This window comes from Nilaparvata lugens, chromosome 1 (assembly GCF_014356525.2).
Source record: "Nilaparvata lugens isolate BPH chromosome 1, ASM1435652v1, whole genome shotgun sequence".
Lineage (NCBI taxonomy): Eukaryota > Metazoa > Arthropoda > Insecta > Hemiptera > Delphacidae > Nilaparvata > Nilaparvata lugens.
Window position 1 is genome coordinate 68,539,669 of NC_052504.1, and position 24,125 is coordinate 68,563,793.

At 35.6% G+C, this 24,125-nt stretch overlaps 1 protein-coding gene across 1 annotated transcript; it reads left to right on the forward strand.

Moving 5' to 3' along the window:
* The first annotated feature begins 1,383 nt into the window (after positions 1–1,383).
* On the forward strand, positions 1,384–22,668 carry LOC111053749 (proteasomal ubiquitin receptor ADRM1 homolog). Its single transcript, XM_039441119.1, has 8 exons — positions 1,384–1,993; positions 3,606–3,722; positions 4,633–4,735; positions 5,524–5,632; positions 10,372–10,580; positions 16,488–16,580; positions 18,928–19,091; positions 22,337–22,668. The coding sequence occupies exons 1-8, from the start codon at positions 1,790–1,792 to the stop codon at positions 22,601–22,603; spliced, it is 1,266 nt and encodes a 421-aa protein (XP_039297053.1). The 5' UTR covers positions 1,384–1,789; the 3' UTR covers positions 22,604–22,668.
* Positions 22,669–24,125: the final 1,457 nt, after the last annotated feature.

The window sequence follows — 24,125 nt, forward strand, 5'->3', positions numbered from 1 at the left end:
TCAAGTACTTACCGTCGACCGAGGTGACTTTGTCTACCTCGGGGTGACTTTGTCCCACCTCGCGGAAAAATATTCAAATCAGTTTATCTCCGATCTCTGTTATCGATGTTCAACATTGATACACGTCGCCCTGATCATTATCGAGGTTCTACAATCGAGATCTTTTCAAATCTTGACATATCAGTTGAATTATCGACATAAAACGTAACTGCTTGCTTCATCTTGTGATTTTGTTGTCGGAAAACTTCGTATTAGAAAACTTATTTCTAAAAGACTTATGATTTCGGCGAGGACATTTTATGTTCTCTTTTTATTATTATTCAATTGGTATATCCATATAGTTGAACTGGTTAGGGTTCTGCTACTAGTTATACAACGAGGTCATTTTTAGGTTAAACTTGGGGTAACTTTGTCCCAATATAAAAACAGTGATATTATAATATGATGCAAATACAATTCAAAATATGATAAATATCATGTATTCTACCTAATAAAGCAAAATATTCACTTTTCTTAAAATTAATACGTTCTCAATTTCATTTTTGTTGATTCTGCAGTTGGACTGTTGGAGCCATCATGCCATAAAATTTTTAGGCAGCAGAAACTGAAATATTTTTCAATAAACAATTTGTGATTTTTTGAAGTGGATTTCATTTGTTACTTTCCTTGTCCTATTATGATAGGTAAGGAAAGTATTGCTTTCCGAAAAAAATTAAGGTATCCCAATTACCAAATTTCTATACATTTCAAGGTTCCCTGAGTTCAAAAAAGTGGTTCTTGTTTTGGGTATTGTCACCTGGTTATATGGGACATATATATATATATATTATATATATATATATATATATATATATATATATATATATATATATGTGAATCATATATATCTCATATTGATCAGGATTTTAGAGTTTTGAAATTAAAAAAGTTCAACTATTTGTCATCGACAGAAAGATTGTTTTTTTCATTTGTTGTCAATATCAACGTAGCTTCTCTTTTGTTTCTAATAACAAACGTGCCGCTTGTGTGACAGATAAAAATATGTACTTGAAATGGCTTCATATTATTTATAAACACATTTCAAAAGTTTTATGGTATTTTTTTGGAAATTCAGCTTTCAGGTTACGTTACCTACCTTTCATTTTAACTTGCTATTATCTACGATTTCCTATTTCAAGTTCAAAAACTATATTGGGAATATAGAAAATACAAGAAAGAAATTATATCAAAGTTAATAATCACAAAAATATACTTTAATAAGTAAAAGCAAGCTATTTTACTTATAATCCCATATAAGCTCCATTGTAAAATTCAAATATTTGGAATATTCATGGCGGCGGCGGGAAAACAAATTCCAATGGCCATACTGTGGGTAATATAGCTACTGTACAGTGGTCTGACATAAAATGCATAATCATGATTTTTCTAATAGACACACTTATTACCTGTAGCTCTGTATGTGGATATGGTTTCAAAAAACTTATTGACGGTCAATGTATCAACGGAGAATTTCTTGATCAATGTTATATTCTTAGTTTTGAGAAAAGGTTTTTAGCAAACGTGGTGTAATGAACTGGGTGTAAAGTGTGAACTGGGCTTTCTTGTCAAATTGAAAATTAGAAGAGTCATACCGGAATTGGTAAATAAGTTACAATTTGAGGGCATTTCTGACAGACAGTCTTTTATTTTATCAAATTGCTCTACAGTATTTATTCTTGTGTTTTGTTTTAGATAGAACTTTCAAAGTATTCTTGATATTATCATTTGTACCGCAATCCTAAAGATCAAAATGCCTACTGGAGGTGCATTGTTTGGAAGTTCTTCATCAAGATCTCAAAACAAAAATTTGGTTGAATTCAAAGCTGGGAAAATGACAATGAAAGGAAAAATGGTTCATCCTGATAAGAGGAAGGGTCTATTGTACGTGAATCAATCAGAAGATTCTCTCATGCATTTCTGCTGGAAAGATCGTCAAACTGGAACTGTTGAAGATGTAAGTTTTTCTCATCTAAATAATTACAATAAATTGAATCAAAGTTTTATTCTGTAGTCTGTAAATCAACGGCTAAACTTTCGTATTACTGCACTCTGTTATACAAAATAAATTTATAAAGTTAACAAGCACCTAATTTCAGTCTTGCGTAGCCTAGTTGTGTTTAGTGTTCATTCAATATAGCTGTGTCACTAGGTTCAATTCTTCTAGCTTGTTTATTAAAAGTAGGTTTATTCACATTATCAATCAATTCATTGCCACTGGTTGTAGTGGATAGATTTTGTCATGAAGATGAAAAAAATACTTTTCATGTAAAACTCTATATTAACCTATAACTTTAACAAATATCAAAAGTCGTAATCAAGGCCAGATCTTCCTGGAAGAGCGTGCCTAATTATTTAAACCAGTAGGCTACGTAAAACTGTAGGTAGCGTTACAGTTACAGTCCACCAAAGCTTTTTTCTGCAGCTGGAGTATGTTTTCTACATGCACGGAATGCCCCCACATCAAGATGTCAAACTAATTGTGGCTGGCAAATACTGCAATGTACAGCATCAGCAGGTATTCAACACTAATTAGTGTTCTCAAATAAGATGGACAACTCTTGAGAGCTTCTTGCAGCAATTCTTGTTGATATGAGACTCCGACGATAATTTTCTATACCACAACCAAGTAAGGTCACAGGTTCGGCATCAAGAATCTCTGATCTGCTGAGAGTAAACACAATCTCCTGAGTCTTGTCTCATCTTCAGCTTATTATTGGGAAACCACTTCTTGGACTCAAAGAAGAGAGCATGCGCAATTCGGCATCATGTGGCCGTCTGCCCTGATCAATGATCTGTGGTATTTATGACGCTCAATGACCAATAATCAGCAATTTATTAAAATACCAGTTCCTGCTACCAGTGGGTCGCCAGAGAGATTGGCTGTCGTGTATGAAGCACACCGGGACGGCTAAAGTGCACGTCTAGTGCCAACATACCTGTCATAAAATTTTTGGTTGGGATCGATTTAGTATGTTATTTTGAGCACAAAATCACAAAAATTAAACGGCGGTCACTATTGTTTTTAAAATAAACTAAGTTCAAAGTAGCACAACTTTACATGCATTTAACCTATAAGTAGCTAAGGTTAGGAAAAGCTTTAGGTTAGGGAAAGCTTTAAGTTAGGTAAAGCTTTAGGTTAGGAAAGCTTAGGTTAGGAAAAGCTTTGGGTTAGGAAAACTCAGATTAGGAATATCATAATTTGATGATTTCAATAATCAAAATGGCTGCTACTCATAGGTTAAATGCATGTAAAATTATTGTGCTACTTTGAACTTAGTTTATTTTAAAAACAATAGTGACCGCCGTTTAATTTTTGTGCTCAAAATAACATACTAAATCAATCCCAACCAAAAATTTGATGACAGGTATGTTGGCACTGGACGTGCACTTACACCAGGACTGGTGGCCTCAGTGCAATGAGCGCAATAAGAACTCATGCCCCGCGACTCACTCGGATACTTGACGGCACACTGGTTGCCGAGACATGGTGGCCTAATGTAATACATGTTTGAGGTCATATTATTTCAATCTCAATTTAAGCTCAACTTCTTATTTTATCTTTACAGGATCTCATTATCTTTCCTGATGATTGTGAGTTCAAGCGGGTACCTCAGTGTTCAACTGGCAGAGTCTATGTCTTGAAGTTCAAGAATTCAAGCAGAAAACTGTTTTTCTGGGTTCAGGTAAATCACATATTTTTTGTATTTTCTTATCGTATCCCTAGGAAACTTTACTTTGAAATAATATGGAAGAAGATTTTACGCTTATTCTATATAAAATTTCATGTTGAGCTGGATTCGCACAGAACAGTGGCAGTGAACTTTGAAAATTCAATTTCTATAACTTGTAATGGTATCATTCATACTGACTTGACCGGCTCGAGTGTGAATAATCCTATTAGAACCCGTATAAACTATATTTCACTCTTCACTGTCACTGTTGTCTGTGAATCCTGGGTTTTTAATCTTATAAAAGCAACTGGGAATCATATGGGCATGAACCATTTCTTTTTCTTCAACTAAAAATTATTAATGTATAGCCTATTATGTATTATGAATTTAATATTTTAAGCTGCTCATGAAAAGTTATAGAGTTTTCTTTATTAATCTTTCTTCTTTGACTTAGCCTAGCTACTGATAGGAATTTTCTTTGTTATTACTATTCTTTTCACTAATACTATTAGTTAGAACCCTTCCCCACACATAGATTTGTCTATATGGAGAAAAAGATTCGCAATTTTGTTTTTAGTTAATTTTCTCTTTGTAATGTATATTTATTTGTGAATAATATGAAAGTTATTATTATTACAATATTTGAATCCATAAAATAAATAATTTTTGAAATTAGATCATTTTTAACATTAAATAATGTTGAACAAAAACAACTAACATTCAATATAAATTTTGGTATAGGTTCCAGCAATAGTAAGAATTGGTTACAATCATTGAACATTTCAATGTTGTCAATTATTTGCTAGATTTTCAATATAGTTTACCTTTGCAATATGATGTTCTTGTTTTTAAGTAAATATGATTTGTATCTGTATTTGATAGTATTTTAATAGTTTATTGTTTTGAATTTAATCTTTCTAAGGAACCTAAAACTGATAAGGATGAGGAGAATTGCCGTCGAATCAACGATGTATTGAACAATCCCCCCACTCTGGGAACTCAGCGAAGTGGAGGGGGTACTCCAGGTAGTTCATTCTGACATTTTTATTGCCTAGTACTGCCAATTTAACATCTCACCAATTTCAAATTGTTTTTAAAGTTTTTATATTCTATATTCAGTATTTTTAAATTCTATATACATTTCTGAAATAAAATTATTTTAATAATCTCATGGAATTATTTTATGCCGTCAATGTATTGTATGATATGAAAAAAAGGTTTTTAGCCAGATCACTTCAATGTTATTGAATGGGCACGTTAAGCTTTTGGTCCCGGCTGATATATAACATCGTGAGGCCCAATGACGGTATTATTATATAAGGCGAGATGAAACTTCCGTCAATGACTCTCCACCCATAACAGCCACACAAATATTATTTCATGTATTGTAAACCATTATTGAAATCATCAATCATGTCTTTGGTACATACCTATTAAATGTTTAATGAAAAACACAAATAGAAATTGTGTTCATCTAGTATGTTTCATCTTATTATCTATTTATGTTTCAAGAAATAATGGTGGTTAAAGATATAGAATAAATTTACCCAACAAATTACTGCTACTTTACTGATGTTATGATGTGGAAGTGAATATGATACCGCAATCTAGTAATATCTGTTCACTTGCGTAGATTATGCACTGAGTAATTTTAAGACATACTGCATGAAGCTCTTGATTAGATTGCCAAAGATTGTTGTGGCTCAGGTACTGATCTTTGATCAATCTTTATGTCCTCATTAAATATGTGTATTAGTGACCTGGAACTGGATTGTGAATGAAGAATCTTTAATTTTGGTGTGAATTACCGTAGATGGAGATTTGCAGAACTTGTTGAGCAACATGTCTCAACAACAGCTGATGCAACTGTTTGGTGGCGTCAATCAGATTGGAGGGCTCTCCAGCATCTTGGGAACAATAAGGTGATTATAAAATTAAACTCATATTCTTATTTTGGACCACGTTTTTTGTGTAACAGAATAAATGGACTGGGTGAATAAAAACAAGTGGGACTTGAAAGCCAAGATTCACAAGTATGCAAACACCGAGTGAATAAAATTCAGTATCTGCTCAAAACGGTTTGTTTGCTAGATTGAAGTATTATTCGCGAGACTTTCGAATGCTGCAAAAAATGAAGTAAATGGTCGGTAGCCATAGAATTTTACTTGAAAACATGTGAATCAATCTAAAGTCTTTCCATCAATATGCTTATTTCAACAACTGAAACAAACGTTTTCCATCTAATTTCCTTAAATCTATTATAGTAAAGAACGAAAAATGTGGGATCAGGTGACTTTGTGAATTCACAGTATCTTCTTGCAATGAAGAAGAATATTTACACATGCTTATCCACATCAATCAACGCGTTACGGTTTAATGGAGTAGTATTTACTCCCAAATAATTAAGAGTTTCATTCACTTGGTTTGTTGAGATTACTTGTTTCTTGATGCTGAACGAGAACTAACTCGTCCTACTCTTTTTACCCGGCCCAATGTGTCTTCAACATTGATAACAAATAGGCCTACTATTCGAAAGAATATAAAAAAGAAGTGTTATTCGAATGATATTGATATGATAAACCATATGTTTTCGTTGTCATTGATTCATTCATAAATATCAAATGTTGTTGATCCGTTACTAGTAGAAAGTCATGTTCAATTTTATTTGATTAAAGCTCTACAAATGAAGAGTTTACTTATTTCAATTTAATCAAATAAAAATGCCGACAAAGAAAAAGACAAAAACGATTGAAAACCGTAACTACGAAGAAGATAAGATGGAATCACATATTGACAAGTTTCTCAAGCCAAAGGAATTATCTATCGACCCAGATTCGCCTACGGCAGAGAGAGAGTGGAAACATTGGAAAAAGACGTTCGAAAATTTCTTAGAAGGAACGACAACCAAAGACAAAATGAAAATATTGGTAAACTTCTTATCACCTGCTTTATACGAAATTGTGGAAAGCTATACTTCATATGAAGAAACTATATCCATGTTGGAAGATATGTTCGTTAAACCGAAGAACGAAATTTATGCACGATACTGCCTTGCTAATGCAAAACAACAAATAGGTGAGTCCATTGATCACTACTATTCTGAACTAAAAAGATTAAGCTTATCATGTAACTTCACTAGAGTGTCAGCCGAAGAAAACAAAAACGAGCATATTAGAGATGCTCTTGTTTCAGGGTTATGTTCTATTGAAATTAAAGAGAAACTTTTTCAACAAGGAGATTTGAGTCTACAAGAAACCGTTTCCCAAGCACGTGTTCTTGAATCCGCAAAAACATATGCCGACTCCTTTAAAAGTACTTGTTATACAAACTCTGTTGAAGAAAATAAAAACATAAGCTTGAGTGAATCTTTCTCAGATGTTAATGCTGTAACCCAAAATCGACAGGCAATTGTAGAGAAATCCGTTCAATGCCAACGTTGCGGATATAAAAAACACTCAAATTCTCAAGAATGTCCTGCAATAGGAAAGACTTGTCATAAATGTTCCCGAATTGGACACTTTTCCCATGTGTGTAAAGTAAAACGCTCAAAGAAAAACTAACTACATCAACTATTACTGCAGCTGGTATAGCCAGTAATCTTTCTAAAGCTACAATTATTGTTTCGGTGAATGGAATAAATACACCAGCTCTTATTGATACCGGAAGTGTTGCCAGTTTTATTGATGAAAAATTTGCAAAAACAAATAAATTTAAAACTGCATCAGATTCTTGTTTTATAAGATTTGCATCTGTTCAACATAACACCGCTACAAAAGCATGTGTTTATAGCAATATTGTGTACAAAGGAAATGAATACAACAATATTAAACTCTTGGTATTAAAAGAATGCTGTTGCAATGTGATACTTGGTCACGATTTTTTGATGAATCACTCTACAATAAGTTTAGCATTCAATGGTAATAAACAGCCTCTTGTAATAGATAATAATTCTACAACCACACCACCCTTGAAAGATTGCCTCTTGGTGGAGGCCATGATAAAACCATGTTCCCTTTTCAATGACTTGACTCCCGATTGCCACCCAATAACTACCCGATCCAGAAGACACCCACAAGATGACTATGAATTCATGAAGAATGAGGTCAATCGCCTCCTTACAGAAGGAATAATTGAGGAAAGCCAGTCCAGTTGGCGTGCCCAGCCTTTCATTGTAACCAATGGACAGAAGAAACGAATGGTCATAGACTATTCACAGACTATTAATAAATTCACAAATTTAGACGCATACCCTCTCCCATTGATCGAAGATCTTGTAAACACAATTGCCAAGTACAACTTTTTTAGTACTGTAGATTTCAAGTCAGCTTACCATCAAATACCGATTCTTGAGAATGAACGACATTACACTGCCTTTGAAGTAGGCCGAAAACTTTATCAGTTCAAACGAATACCATTCGGAGTAACCAATGGAGTAGCTGCCTTCCAACGTACAATAAACGGACTTATAGAAAGAGAGAATTTGAACGACTGCTTTGCCTATTTGGATGATGTTGTCATTTGCGGTTCAGATCAAGAAGAACATGACAGAAATCTTAAGAAATTTCAACAAGTAATTGAATTGTATGGCTTGACTATAAATGAAGAAAAATGTAAATTTTCAAAAAAATCATTGAAGTTCCTTGGGTATGAGATAAAACATGGAGAAATTAAACCTGACCCAGAACGCCTTGCACCACTCATGAACTTTCCACCCCCAAGAAATGCTAAAGAAATGAAACGACTCATGGGATTACTGGCTCATTACTCCCGATGGATTAAAAACTTTTCTCAAAAGATTCACCCCCTTGTCCACATACAGAAATTCCCTCTATCTCAAGATCAGATGGAAACTTTGGAATTGTTGAAAAATGAATTGCTTCCGCGGTACTGCTCTTTGTTGATGAAAATGTACCATTCATAATTGAGACAGATGCATCAGATTTTGCAATTGGTGCAACATTAACACAAAATTCTCGACCAGTAGCCTTTTTCTCACGAACTTTGTCCCAAAGTGAAACCAGGCATTCAGCTGTTGAGAAAGAAGCCTATGCCATTGTGGAGTCTATAAGAAAATGGAGACACTATTTACTACGAAAACAATTCACTTTGATCACTGACCAAAAATCAGTCACATTCATGTTTGGCACTCAACACAATAGAAAAATAAAAAATGAAAAGATACAAAGGTGGCGCCTAGAATTATCTGAATACAAATTCAACATAGTCTACAGACCTGGAAAAGAAAATGCACCAGCTGATGCACTCTCTCGTATATGTATTACAGCTGGTTGTTCAACATTGAACTCAGCTTTGGCAAAATACCATGATGAACTTTGTCACCCTGGTGTAACTCGTTTCTACCACTGGCTCAGAATGAAAAATCTCCCCTATACTGTAGATGATGTAAGGAAAATTTGCTCCAATTGTGCAATTTGCTCTGAAATAAAACCACAGTATATGAAGACAAAAGGAAATCTCATAAAGGCAACAAAACCTTTTGAACGAATTAATATGGACTTCAAAGGACCCGTACAATCAAAAACAAGAAATAAATACCTACTGGTGATGGTTGATGAGTACTCAAGATTCCCTTTTGTATTTCCTTGTCCAGACATGACTGCGAGAACAGTCATAAATTGCCTGGTCTCATTAATATCAATGTTTGGCCTTCCAAGCTATATTCACACAGACAGAGGAACATCCTTCATGTCAACTGAGTTGAAGAGCTTTCTTGGCTCAAAAGGGATAGCAACTAGTAGATCAACGCCTTACAATCCGAGAGGGAATGGTCAAGTAGAGCGATATAATGGAATTATATGGAAAGCAATAACACTAGCTCTAAGATCACGAGGACTTGATTCAAATCGATGGGAGGAAGTGTTGCCTGATGCACTTCACTCTATTCGATCTCTTTTGTGTACTACAACAAATTGCACCCCTCATGAACGAATGTTCCTACACATGAGATCCTCAACAAATGGACAGTCACTACCATCTTGGCTAATGAGCCCAGGACCAGTTTGGCTGAAGAAAATGAACCGAAATTCAAAGCAAGATTCATCAGTAGAAGAAGTTGAATTGATTGAGGCAAACCCAGAGTATGCTCACATTCGTCGCCCTGATGGACAAGAGTCCACTGTGTCGCTCCGTCATCTTGCCCCTAAGATAACACGAAAATCTAGCCGGGTAGAATGATATGATAAACCATATGTTTTCGTTGTCATTGATTCATTCATAAATATCAAATGTTGTTGATCCGTTACTAGTAGAAAGTCATGTTCAATTTTATTTGATTAAAGCTCTACAAATGAAGAGTTTACTTATTTCAGATATTATAAATATAATTCTGGATCAACTAAATATATATATAGTAATCAACTGAAATACGTGATTAAGTGCATGTAATCCGAAAATCGGTGGTCTGTGCTTCTTCAAAATGGAGTGATTTGTTATAAGAGCAAACGTGATTTTGACGATTTTGACTCATCGACTTGGTCTCTCCGAAATTACTTTTCCTTTCCTATTCCAAAATCAATAATACTTCAATGATGAATTCATATAATTAGCATAATTTATTGTAATAATGGTTGTAATTGTCACTTGACGATTGTTGAGAAGCGACTGCTACAGTGCTTTTTGTGAACCGATTTTCTTTTGCTAGTCGTCCTTCGGGTATTGGCCAAAATAGCAGGCCTTCGCCGGAGACTAGCCTGCCCGCCTCTCCGAGCAGCAACACCACATCGGCCACTGCCACCCCCGCATCTGCCACCTCTGCATCTGCCGCCCCCACCACCCCCGCCACTCCGGCCGCCTCCAAGCCAGCCACCACTACTGCTGCTTCTTCCAAGCCTGCTTCCGCTGCTGCGGCTGGTATGCATACAACTTCATTATTTAGGCCTACTTTTTTATTTTATTATAGTTCTGATTTTTTTCTTCATTGCTATTTTATATGGCCTACTGAATTTTTATTTTTGTTGGTCAATGCCTGAATAAACTTTTTACTTACGCATGGGTTTGGCACACAACAACCATGCGCTGGGTTTTCAACCCTCAACTGTTCAGGTTGAAAATTTATCCTGGGTTGAAAATATTTCAAATCACGGTGGTATTGAAGTCCTCAAATAAATAGGGTCTTTAAGGGCCGGTTTCCGAGCTCGGGATCTATAAGTTCTGGACTTGGAGAGTCCAGGACTAAAATGAGCTCTCAGTTCTAAATCAACTTTCTGAGTCACGGGTCTATGTTCTAAACTCTGGGTTCTATTAAGTTTACGACTTTTTCAAGTCCAGAACTTTAACGTAGGGAAAGTTCACTTTCATGAGGGAAATTCACAATATTTTGCTGTTGTATTGTTGGCATTATAGCAAAAAGAAAACAGCTGATTGCAGCGGGATAATTCAAATGCTCTCCAAACTATTTTGTGAAAATACATTCCGATTTCTTTGTATGTTGTAGGTCTATAAATTCAAAGCAAAACCTAAACTTTTGAAAAACATGAATAAAAAAATAAACATTTCATTTTACGTTATGCAATTATTTATCATTGATCCTTGCCATTTATTTTGGAATAAAAATTTTAGTATGCTACCTATTGAGTTGTAAAATGTATTTGTTTTGAAAAAAAACTGTAATAATAATTTATTATTGTTATATTATTATTAATAATAATAACCAACCTTTCAACTTGAAAATCATCAATTTCAACATCAGAAGCTACAATAAAAATTTTGAAGAATCTCTTATTCAGCTGGAGGACCTAAACGTGGATTTCGACGTGATATCTTAACTACCACGGCTGGATTGCTGGTGTTGTTCCCTTGAAATCAATTAATAATTATACCTGCCACAAAACAGAAAACAATATTCTACAGAATGATGGAGTTATAATTTATGTCAAATCCGACTATTTTGTCGAAATTAAAGAAATTTCAGTTAGGCAAGCCAACTGTTTGAATATGCATTTAAAAATTGGGAAAGATACTTTTGTTATAACAGCTTTATATAGATCTCCATCACACTTGGACTTGACAGAATTTCTCATTTTGGATGATAATAGAAAGTATTTTCACATCGTTCTAGGAGATTTGAACATCAACACAAAAGAACCAAATCAGCTCAGGCTACTAGAAGACTATGATAATCTACTCAGTGAATATGGATTCCTACATTGTATAAAGCAGGCAACTCGTATTGGAAATAATAGCACTTCATGTATAGATCATATTCTGATAAACTTTAAAAAATATATAATACCAATAGTTTTCCCAAATTCTATCACAGATCATTTTATAACTATTCTGGGAATTAAATATGATGCGGTGGAACACAATCACAACAGAAGAAAACCTTACTATGAAAGTATTGATTATAATAAACTTTTATTAGCACTAACGAATGAGACCTGGAATTCCGTGTACCTGCAGGAATGCGCTGAGAGTGCTTTCAAGAGAATGAATGATAGAAATACACAGAAGAATGTAAAGTTATTAATAGAGTATCGCACACAAAAAGAAAAATTAAGCCTTGGATTACAAATTGATTAATTACTTCAATAAGGAAGAGAGATAAAAAATTACACAGACAAAGCAATAATACAGCGAATCTACATCTTAGAGAGTATTATAGAAGGTACAGAAATCTACTAACAACTGTAATAGAAAATGCGAAGAAACAATACTTTTCAAGGCGGTTTGAAACTTCCAGCAATTCTAAGCAAACATGGGAAGTAATAAGAGAAATAACTGAAGTGCAACGGCCAAGAACACAAATCAACTTGGAAGGGAGAGAATTGAAATTGGGAGATGATGATAAAGATATGGCAAGTTCTTTCAATGAATTTTTTATTAGTATTGAATCAAAACTGGCCCAGGACATTCTAAATAGCGATTGTAATGGCGCAGATGAGCATGCGGCAGCTGATCAGATAGTCTGCCGGTCATTATTCTTTACACCTGTCAGTGAGGACGAAATGATAAAAATCATTAATAGTCTTTGGATCAATCACCACTTTTGCAGATAACACTGTTATACTGTTCTCTGAACCGACCTGGGAGATGACCTGGAGAGAAGCTGAGACTGGACTTCAGAGGGTGTCTCGCTGGTTGAGTGAAAATCTGCTAACATTGAACCATGAGAAAACCTTCTTTCTGACCTTTTCGGCGACTCAACATGGACAGCCAACAGGAGATGAGATAGTAGTCAAGAATCAACGGAATAACACTTCATACACAGTTCACAGGAAACAGTCATCTGGGAGTTACAATGGACTCTTTTCTGCGCTGGGATCATCATCTCAATGAATTATGCGGGAGACTGAGGAAGACCATCTACAGATTCAGGATTCTGAGGACACTGGTCGACAAGGGATGTCTAAGAGTTATCTACTTCTCTCTAGCACAGTCACTGATGCTGTATGGGATGGGGGGGGGTACAAGCTTCTTGCACATAGAACCGCTCCTCAGGGTACAGAAGCTGATCATGAAGGTCATCAACCAGAAGCCTCCACGCTATTCATCAGACCAGCTATTCAATGAGTTTGACGTGATGGATCCAAGACAGCTTTACTCCAAGGAGATACTATTCAGATTACACAAGAACCCAACAACATTTCAAACCAGAAACCACAACACCAGATACAGGAATCTTCTCATCTACAATGTTGCAAGGAAGGCACTATACCAGAGACATTTCAATCATTTAGAACCAAAATTATATAATCTACTTCCTGCAAACTTTACACAGATTAATCATCCTAGAAAGTTCAAAACAATTGTGCACAACTGGTTGATGAGCAAAGGAAGACAGAACATAGAAAACATTATTTCAAACTACAACTAACCACCTTATGACTTACTAAACACTAACTTATACTAATACGCACAAAAAAACAAACCCTACTCTAGAACATGGTACGCCATAGTGGAGTAGGTTAATTTCCACACAGAAAAACCTAAACAAGTAGAGGACACATTATAAGAATTTTTGTAACTAACTATTGTATGTAATTGTAATTTATCTATTATTTTGTGTAATTGATGTTGTAGTTTTAGTTTTTTTTGGAAAATAAACATTTATTTATTTATAATATGTTGAATATGCCATCGATTAATAATATTCACATTGGGAGATAAAATTCCAAGGCAATTGTCTCTTTTCTGTATAGGGCTACTTGTAATATAAATAGAAATAATAAAAATCTCAGTACCCTTTTTTGAATTATTTTATCACAAAATGTTTCAACATTGAATTCAAAAAAGGGTACTGAGATTTTTATTTTCATTTCTATTCCAAGGCAATCCTTGTATTATTTTTCTTGACATTTTTAGATTATGTCACAGTCGTAAAATGAGGTTAGTTTTTTACGCATAATAATTATGAAGAACTTTATTACAAAATAAACTTGCAAACTATAAATTATGAATTTAGATGGACTAATACGAATAATTTAGATATTCCATGACATTTATTTGGCTATTCATCTACTCCAAAACAATAACTGAATTGTGTTTGCTCGGTTAGGTCTAGAACTTGAATTTAAACCCTACCCCAGTCGAAGGCTTAAAATCACGCTGTTTTAAGTCCTTGACTCAACGATTTTTCATAAATCCTCAACTCGGAAAGAGGCGAGAATCTAATTCAAGTCCTGGACCTTCCCTCAGAAAGCGAAATTATAAACTCCAGGGTCTAACGTGATCTCTAAACTCCAGAGTCTATTCAAGTCCTCGACTACGTTAACGCTCTGACTCGGAAAGCCAATTTTCTGACTCCAGAGTTTAAAGCCAGTTAAAGTCTAGAACTTAGCTAAATGACGAGCTCGGAAACCGACCGTTAGTGAAACTGTAAGATTCTTTTTTTAATTCAATGGTCATAAATGTGAAGTAAAAAGGCTGCCTTTTATTGTTGAGTGAATAATTATTTTTTCAATTTATAACATCTGCTAAATGTTCTAAGTTTCCCATGGAATCAAATGAAATCACAACTTTCCCATGAAATTTGCGGCATATTGAACTCGTTGTGTTTGTACCTAGTATTTCCGAGCCAATATTTTTTTTTATTTATTGTGTACGATGTTCACATGAGCTTTTAGCTTGTGCGTGGGTGACTCGATGAGATGATCAAACGTCCATGCCTACTGGCGATCGAATCTACCAGGTAGCGCTAGCAGACTGACGTTTGCAACGCCTTAGTCGTCTCGGCTAACCTGGTTGGCCATCTAAGAGATTTATTCATTTATAATAATCATCATCCCTTGTCATCACCCTTGTCATCGCCCGAGTGTATTTGGGTATCATCCTTGTATAAAGTTAGTCAAAATATTACATTTAATTCGGATTGTATGCCTAATCAAAAGTTGCATTTCTTTAATTTATTGTAACATTGAGCACTTTAGACACAAAAAACAAACAAATTAATTCAATATTTCATTACTCTCATTCAATTTTTTTGTTCTAATATACGAGTTGTGTTCAAAAAGTAAGGTGACTTTTCAAATTGCGCGGGCAACGCTCGTTTGATTTTCGATTTTCTTATTTTGTTGCGTTGGTGAACATTTCCTGAGCATATGTTTGAAGTTTCAAGTGAATAGCTTGTTTAGTTTTTTTGACAGTTACAAAGGTCAGACGTACTCTGGTGTGCTTGGCGATTTTTGTCTTAGTGATTCAGTGTGCTTCCACTGGGATGATGAGCCTTAGTTTCGACGTCATAACCGTATACCCATGTTTCGTCACCTGTTATTAAACTTTTGAGCAAATCTGAGTTATCGTGGACATCATCCAATAGCTCTTGAGCGATTGTCATGCGATGGTTCTTTTGGTTGAAATTGAGCAATTTCGGAACAAACTTCGCTGACACACGTTTCATGTCCAAAATATTCAAAAAAAATTATGGCATGAGCCAACCAATTTGGCAACATCTTCTGCAACTTCTCTGATACGATGATTTCCCAAATAATTCTGTTCATTATTTCAACGTTTTCATCTGTTGTTGTAGTGCTGGTTCGTCCTTAGCTGGGTTCGTCATTGGCATCTTCTCGGCCATCTTGGAAAAGCTTGTACCACTTATAAACGGGGTTTTCACGAAGATTAGACTCACCGTTTGCCACTGTCAACATATCAAGTGTTTTGAAGCACTTAATTCCATTTTTCACACAATATTTCATGCAAATTCTTTGATCCATTTTTTTTATAGCAGAAAAATCGCCGAGCACACAAAGATACGTCTGACCTTTGTAACTGTCAAAAATAAACTTAACATGCTATTCACTTTAAACAATCCTCAGGACATTTGTACTAACGCAACAAAATAGAAAAATCGTTAATAAAATGTGCATTGCCCGCGAAATTCAAGAAGTCACCTTACTTTTTGAACACACCTCGTAGATAGTGAACAATATGTAATTTGTTGTAACGAATGGAAGTGTTTGGCGAACTCATTACGTATCCAACATCCTCAGACTTAATTCGTTTGTTTTCATTGAATTCCAGAAAGAAATGAGTTATCCGAACAAATTCTGTGGTTCATTTTTCTAATAATAATAGCCGTAAACAGGTGTTGTTATAAGTAATTCAGCTCCAATTTTCATTCTTGAGACTGGATACATATCGAGCCCAGTTTATGACGAGCTATTATTCTAGTGTTTGTCTTCAATTTCAATTGTCCTGTGACCTCTTCTCAAATATTGACTCTCTTTAATTGTTTTATGAACATTAATTTGTATGTTTCAAAATGTTACGGGTATTTACCAATACATCAAAATCATCAGTATATTATTCTGTTTGCAGGAAGCAGCCAGCAGAATCCGATTCAGTTGAGTGATTTGCAGAATTTTCTCACTGGACTCGGTGTATCGGGATCATCGGGTGCAGCAAGCAATGGTAATATCATGCGAATTTATCTAATCAATGATGTTATTGTTTGGAATTTCCATCCAATTTAAATTGAACTACAAATAACATGAATGATGAGAAACTAGTATTCTTGATGGCTGAAAGCTCTGGCTATCATATTGAAAAATAAAATCAATCGTGATAATGCTAGTTTTTTCTCAAAAAAAAAAAACGGGTGCGGCAGCGAAACTTCATTTTTTAAAGTGAACGCGATTCAATCAGCTGATGTCGTGGTAGAGCAAATTTGGTCTCGTTAGAGAGTTCAGATCTTAAAGATTTCTTCCCAACATGTTCAGTCGCCATCAGGTATTGGAACAATGTGAAGCGTGTGAATTTGCCGTTGAGACTTATTTTTCGCGCAGATGTTCTGTGATCACAACCCAGAGCGCATTTCGAAACCGCTTAAATTTAGCCCCTTTGGCAACTGTCCCGGACTAGAAATCAGTTGTTACGTGGGTCGCTAAGTTGAGAAAAACTGCAAGTGCGACGAGACGAAAGAACTGAAGTCCCTCGGCCCATGAGGTCACCTGAGAACATTGAGGCAGTGAGAGTTTCAATGTTATGACCACCACAGCGTTCTGCACGCAAACATGCTTCTGCTCTTGGACTTTTCGATCGTTCTGTGAGGCGAATTATTTATGATGATCATCATTTCCATCCATACATGATGGCAATTGTGCAGGAATTTTCTGAATGTGACTTCAATGGAGGGAACACTTTCCAGGATGCCTCATCTCAATTAGGAGCGATTTGGAGTAGCCAGCCCGATCTCCCTATTTGAATCCTTGTGATTTTTTTCTATGGGGGATTTTGAAATCTCTCGTTTATGTGAACCGTCCAAGGATCCTTTGAGATTTGAAGACCAATATCAGGGAAGAAATTGCTAACATAACGCCTGCAATGCTGGCAGGAGTCATGACAAACGACAGAAATCGGTTTACTCAGTGAATGGTGAATGCGTGACGTCACCTACCTGATTTGATATTCAAAACTAATTGAAACAAAACTTTATATATGTATCTAAATTACAAGAAATAAATACAAATTTACTGATCCATACAAAGAGTTCCATTTACTTTAAAAAAGGAAGTTTCGCTGCCGCACTGTGTATAAGATTATATTAGCCTACTAAGAAAATGGAGAAGAAATTTTTAACTTCTCTATAGAATTAGAATTTTGCTAAGGCCATTGTATATGGGAATCGTTTTATCTTCCAGATGTCCAACGGCCAGTTGCACGGAAATTAAACCAAATTTTACCGGCATAAAATGATATCATCCAACTTAACCAATAATGGATCGATAATCATCGAATGAGTTTTTTATCACTCCATGATGTTATTATTTTATGATGGCTAATTCAAATTGTATTTTCAAGCAACCCAGCCATTAATGGTGGTTAGTAATTGTCCGCCAACTGGCAACGTATGATGAGGTGCTCAGTAACTACTATCCCCGTCTGTTGGGGAATTTGGAATTTCTATAATCATATTGAGATGAAGAAGGAACATCATACTTTATTATTATCTTTCAGATATGAACATTTGAATAATTGAAAAATGAACAATAGATCTGATTATAGCATAATAATAGTTTATAATAATAAATTATTTTTTTATATTATATTATTATATTATTTTATTGCGGATGATGTCCACATAAGTTTTTTACCTGTTTGTGGATGATTTGATTGGATGATGGAACGTCCATGCTACCGGCGGAATTCGAACCCACAAAACAATTGGAGCTAGCAAATTCTAAAGAGACTTGCGATTAATATACTTTTGTTTGAGTTGAAGTCATAGAATAAAACTTCAACAAGAAAGAAGAATGTACATGGATATGATTAACACATATGAAATCCAATTCCAGTCCAGTTACCCAAATCATAGAGAAAAGATAGCATAAGAAGATATCCTATGATATAGGGCGTTTATGTTCCAAATTTCACTGTTAGCTCAAGTCAATAGTCCCAGTAGTTATTTTTCGTGAAACTATGTACGCTGGTAGTTTCTTATACTGTACCGTTCTCAAACTCTAATCCGGTCAAAACAGTAATAGTAGACAGTTGTCGACATTAATAGGCTTGAGTTAACAGAGTTAACAAAAATCGGCATGAAATTTGGAACATAAACGACCTATACCATGGGATATCTACTTACGATATCTTTTCTTTATGGTACTTATCTTATTTCATTGTTTCGCGGATTACTCAATTTTTATCGTGGAAAAGTCCAATCAACGGGCTTGTTGTCACATGAATTCACCTCTATAAATATAAAATCTACCTTTCTCATTCTCTTTGAATGTCAATTGTCGAATGTTGTTTGTTGCAGTGGATTTGTCATCGGCGATTACAGCGGACAGCCTGCAGGCGGTGCTGAGTGACCCGAGCCGAGTGCGCGATCTGCAGCCGCACCTCCCCTCCATCCCCTCCACCACCGGCCACAACCAGCAGGAGCAGCTGCGATCCACCTTGGCCTCTCCCCAGTTCCAACAGGTGACATTTTACTATTTTTAAGCCCGTTTTAAAACAAAAATACAGTGTACATATAGTATCATAACACATCATACAGAACCTTCTTATTTCAGCTAAAGTCCAAGAGATATTACTTTTTACACGGCTCTCTCTCTCTTGAATACATGGATCTGGCCGCGAACCACACGTTAACGCCACAGCTCGAAGTGAGCACCTGTTATGTGCATATCCTGTGAGGTGTGACACGCGAACCACTTTCCAACGGCACAGCTATGTCGGTAGGCGAGAATCATGGAGGAGTTTAGCCTGCATTGAGTGGAACCACCACTATAGAGTTACGGCGGTACGTGGGCCTGGTAAAGCCCGGACGTATCCTCTAACTCGGCGAACCCGAAACTCCACCAGATGCTTCACTGTGCCCAGCTACTCCCAGAGACGGAGAGTTCTGGCGACTCGGTCAAGCCATGAACCTCCCATAGTCTGGAGCCTTCACCCAGCCGTACTGCCATAAGCCAGGCTACTTCCAGGGACGGAGTCACACAGTCATCTCGTATACTATGATGGTGTTTTTCCCTTCAACATGGACAGCGCCAGCGGCTGGTGTATCCAGTACTTGCTGAGACGGGGGCGAGGAGCGAACCTCAAAAGAGCCCAACCCGTGAGGGCCATGCCCCTAAGGGGCTCAAGAACCAGTCCAATCCCATCAGAGCCATCTCTGTCCAAGACAGTCATTCACTAATTACTCCCACTACCTAACAGCATTCTCCCTACCATTGTGTCAGTATCCAATTGTGCGCAGCATGCTTACTCCTTTCCACTTCTCTGTCCATGCTACAAACTATTGAAGGAGAAATCAGTTTCCCCTCTACATGTTTATTTATCTATTAGGTTAGCACAAACAATACAATGATCGGAAAAGAAAAAACAGGCTATCGCCCAAAACTTCTTCAATTTCCTAATTTAGTTTCAAATTGTCCAAATATTATACATAGGTTATGTTCATTTCAATTTCTACACCAAATCACAATCTGAAAATGTAAATTAGAATAAAACAAACAATTTTAAATTTAGATAGATTTATAAAAAACTTTCTTAAAAACATGAGAACTTTAAATTCACAAAAAACAGAGTCTATACAGAGACTATGTTAAAAGTAATATATCTCGGACTTGAGTAATCCTAAAGCAATAGCTGTCATTTTGAAGCTGAGGTAAAGCCATTTGAGAGGAGATTCTAGAGTTATTCTGTTACTGTTTTTTTTCATGACTATGAAGTTATGCATCTAATAAAAGATTAATAATACATTACTTAATTATATAGTGATGCTGTGTTATACATTGCCAAATTTGTGTTACAAATTGCCAAGTAATTTATAAAAAGAAACAAAAGTATCTTTGATTTTTTTTTATTTACCATCAAACCAAAATTGATGTAGATGCATACTTTTCTAACAGTAATTTCATTATTGCTATGCAACTTGTCTATTTTGTACCCCTTTCAAAATTGCACCTCTTAGCCATATTTTGGGCCAACCGTCGATATTATTGTTCTATGGGTTGATAATCTGACTAAATGATGATGGGGAGAAGAAGAACCCTCCAACTTCATGTGAATATGTTATTAAATGGACATAAAATTTACTTTGCATCTTAACCTATGAGTGGTTTTGAGTTTGAGTGAAAGTCTTATTTATGAATTATGAAGGTACTGTGGGCTATTTAGATTTCAAACTAAAACAACTCCAATAATTTTGAATGCACTCGAGCATTATCTTGAGTAAAGTCGGGAATCATGACTAAGACTTTTTACAAACATTTCTTCTCCACTTACTACCATATCTGAAGTGTGTTTTACCCTCTGGAACAATTTATACTACTTTACTCCTATTTGGTATTAAAGTAGTCACGTCACTCATAGGGACTTGTAAGTTATCCCATTCAGTTAGCACTGTTGATCTCTATTAATGCACGCATTTAATGGTGTCTGCCGTCGGAGATAGGAAGAGTGGTTATAGTTTATGTTATTCGAAACAAATTATCATGATCAAGGTGAAAATTTGAATAGATTTTCATAGATGTGGGTGGAGGGAAAATGTGTGCATCATGGGACTTCAGTAAATTGTCTCGGTTATTCCATTGGGCGACAAACGGTGTACTTAATTCCCTAACTTCACAAATATCTGTCTGATCTTAATGTGGGTAATTTAGAAAAAAAGTAATTAAAATCACTATTTATTCATGTATCGTACCTATGTATGTATAGGACAAAGTTAGTAGACAGAAGGTTGGTCACTCATCTATAGTATTTTAGTTGAAATGCAATTGGAGTGGGGGAACTGCAGCCGTGACGTAGGCTGTAGTACAGAGTAGACAAAATATCGCATTCTTGAAAATCATACGGTGACGTATAGTCAAATTATATAACACAAACATTTTCTGACATGCAAGCTTTCTGTTTCTGCCTTACAATAATTATCAAAACATTTAAATAATACAAGCATTTTTCCATATAAAAGCAAAAACCCCTCCTCCTAACTTTCCTTTTCAAACCCTCAAGGTTTCTTCATCTTCTAGGTCGTGTTTATATTTTGTAGTTTGGCTATACATCAGCTTGTGAAATTCGGGGATGAGATATTTTGATTCTCGTAGAACATGTGCTCAATACCAGCATGTGTTCAGTGCATTATTTATATGAACGAAATTTATCGGATTTATCGGAATCGGTTTATCGGTTTATTGCAATGCATTAATTTTTCAATATTTTTCATGCGTTAATCTGAAATTATATTAGTATAACGTTGTCTACTAACGCTTTTCCAGCTTATTAACTTTTTCGAGTCACGTTTTTAGATTCTTGAAAAACTTTCAACTTTATTTTATTCATAAAAGTTGAATGAATTTGGAATATTTAACAACATCATTAGAATCGGTGATTCATTCGCTATAAGTATGGAACATTTTCAAGTTCTAGGTCAATCTTGAGGGCAATAAACGACGATTTATTTGAAGATACAGTGAATAAACTGTATGCTCAGTGTGTTTACTCAATCACATTTTTACTACACGTGACGTCATGCTGGCGTTCCCCCCTCCACTTCGAATCTTACACCTGTGAGTGATCAACCTTCTGTCTACTAACGTTGTGTATAGGATGGATCAAAATGAAGCTCATCCATCTGATGATTTTTCCCAAGCAAAATTTGTATCTGTGAATGATAATGAAGATTTAATTAGGGTAATTGATGGTTATTGTGAATTGAATTTCAGGCGGTGAGCATGTTCAGTACAGCACTGCAGTCAGGCCAGCTGGGGCCGGTGGTGTCGCAGTTCGCGGTCGGACCGGAGGCGGTGAACGCCGCCAACCAGGGCAACATGGAGGAGTTCGTGAAGGCGCTGCAGAACGCCACCATCAACAACCCCGACAAGCCTGACGATGCGTCATCATCGGACAGCGCCAACGCAAACGCCAACGCCAAAGACGCCAAAGGCAAGAAGAAGGATGGCGGAGACGATGAAGATCTGCCTCTCGACTAATGTCACAAAGTATTCACCAGATTATCAATATTTGTAATCAAATATATTTATCTTTGAAGCATCTATTCCGTCTCTAACTATTTATTAATAAATTTAGGCCCTTTTCATTCAATCCAATCTGGCCTCGAACCCGGGACCTAAACCACTCGACTACGGCCACTTCTATTTATTTATTTTATTAGATCATCATTAATGGTGAGGGAATATTGTCTATGATAGTTTTTGTAGTGGTGAGGTCAACATGAACTTGTCTGAGCGTCTATTTTGCTCGTATAGTTGATCACATAAGAGACAATGCATTTGGCTAACGAGCTAAAAAGATTCAGTGCGTCCGATACGCCCATATTTTTATTATGAGGCCAAATAATCTAATCATTTCATCAGGGTGGCCACCTACCGGGAGAACCTTGAATTCCTCAAGATTTTTCTAACTGGGAAAAATACCGTGATTTCCTCATCAATTTTTCATAAATTTCAATTGATTTAGTAAAGGAGTGTAGGCTACAGTAACAATTAACTCAAATCAAAATCACTATTATGGCTAGCAATAATAATTTGCAATGCTTTTGAACTAGCCTACCTAACCTAAAAAATATATCTATAAACATCGGCTTTGGTACTGTACATACATAATTATATATATATATGGCTTCATTAGTGAAAGTATGACTCAGTATACATAATAAATGCTCAAATAAATTGATAACTTTGACACTGTAGTCTATTTTTGTATTTTTTTTTGTTTTTTAACTATTCACTGAGTTTTGAAAAAATCAAGTTTCTATCATGTCGAAAATTCCATGTTTTCTACTCGAAATGTCTCGACATTGACGAACATAAACATTAATTAAAAAATAACTATGGGTCGAATAAAAATTATCCAGACACCAATAGAAATGAGACATTCTCCCCGTTAATTTGATATAAAATTATTACACATTACGACGCCCCATGATTCTGAGAGAAGTAATATTAAAAAAAAACAAATTTTCGCGATGTTTCCAATTTTATCATAAAAGTTAAATTTCCTTTTGATCGTTCAACCCTGAAACTTTTCTAGCACTACTAGGATATCGGGGATGATATTCTACATCCAATTCTGACGTTGAATTGGAAATTTGAGAAAGTTGCAATTTTACACGAATTGGCAACCATGTAATTTCTTCGGATGGAGGGCCAAGTCTCAACTTATTTTACACAAACTATAGGAACGTTCGCAGTAATTGTTCATCAAAATAACCCTTAGTCCGAATTACCATCAAAGATTGCAAGCGAAGATCGGAAAATAATTTTGTCCGCGTTCAGAACCTTACGTAATCAGATCACATGGATGGTGAACGCCATGGTTTCGGTTCTCTCTGTGGCTTCATAAGCTCATCTCCACTAGCACAGCCAATATTATGAGCTTCAAATAACTGTCCATCTAAAACTGGAAGTTATTCTTCTCGCATATAATGATATCGTTCTCAATCAAATTCTCAAGAGACTTGTAATTAATATACTTTTGTTTGAGTTAAAATCA

Coding starts and splice junctions, on each gene's coding strand:
- LOC111053749 (XM_039441119.1), top strand. CDS start 1,790: ATGCCTACTGGAGGTGCATTGTTTGGAAGTTCTTCATCAAGATCTCAA. Junction 10,581..16,487: donor TGCTTCCGCTGCTGCGGCTG/GTATGCATACAA, acceptor TTCTGTTTGCAG/GAAGCAGCCAGCAGAATCCG. Junction 19,092..22,336: donor CCTCTCCCCAGTTCCAACAG/GTGACATTTTAC, acceptor ATTGAATTTCAG/GCGGTGAGCATGTTCAGTAC.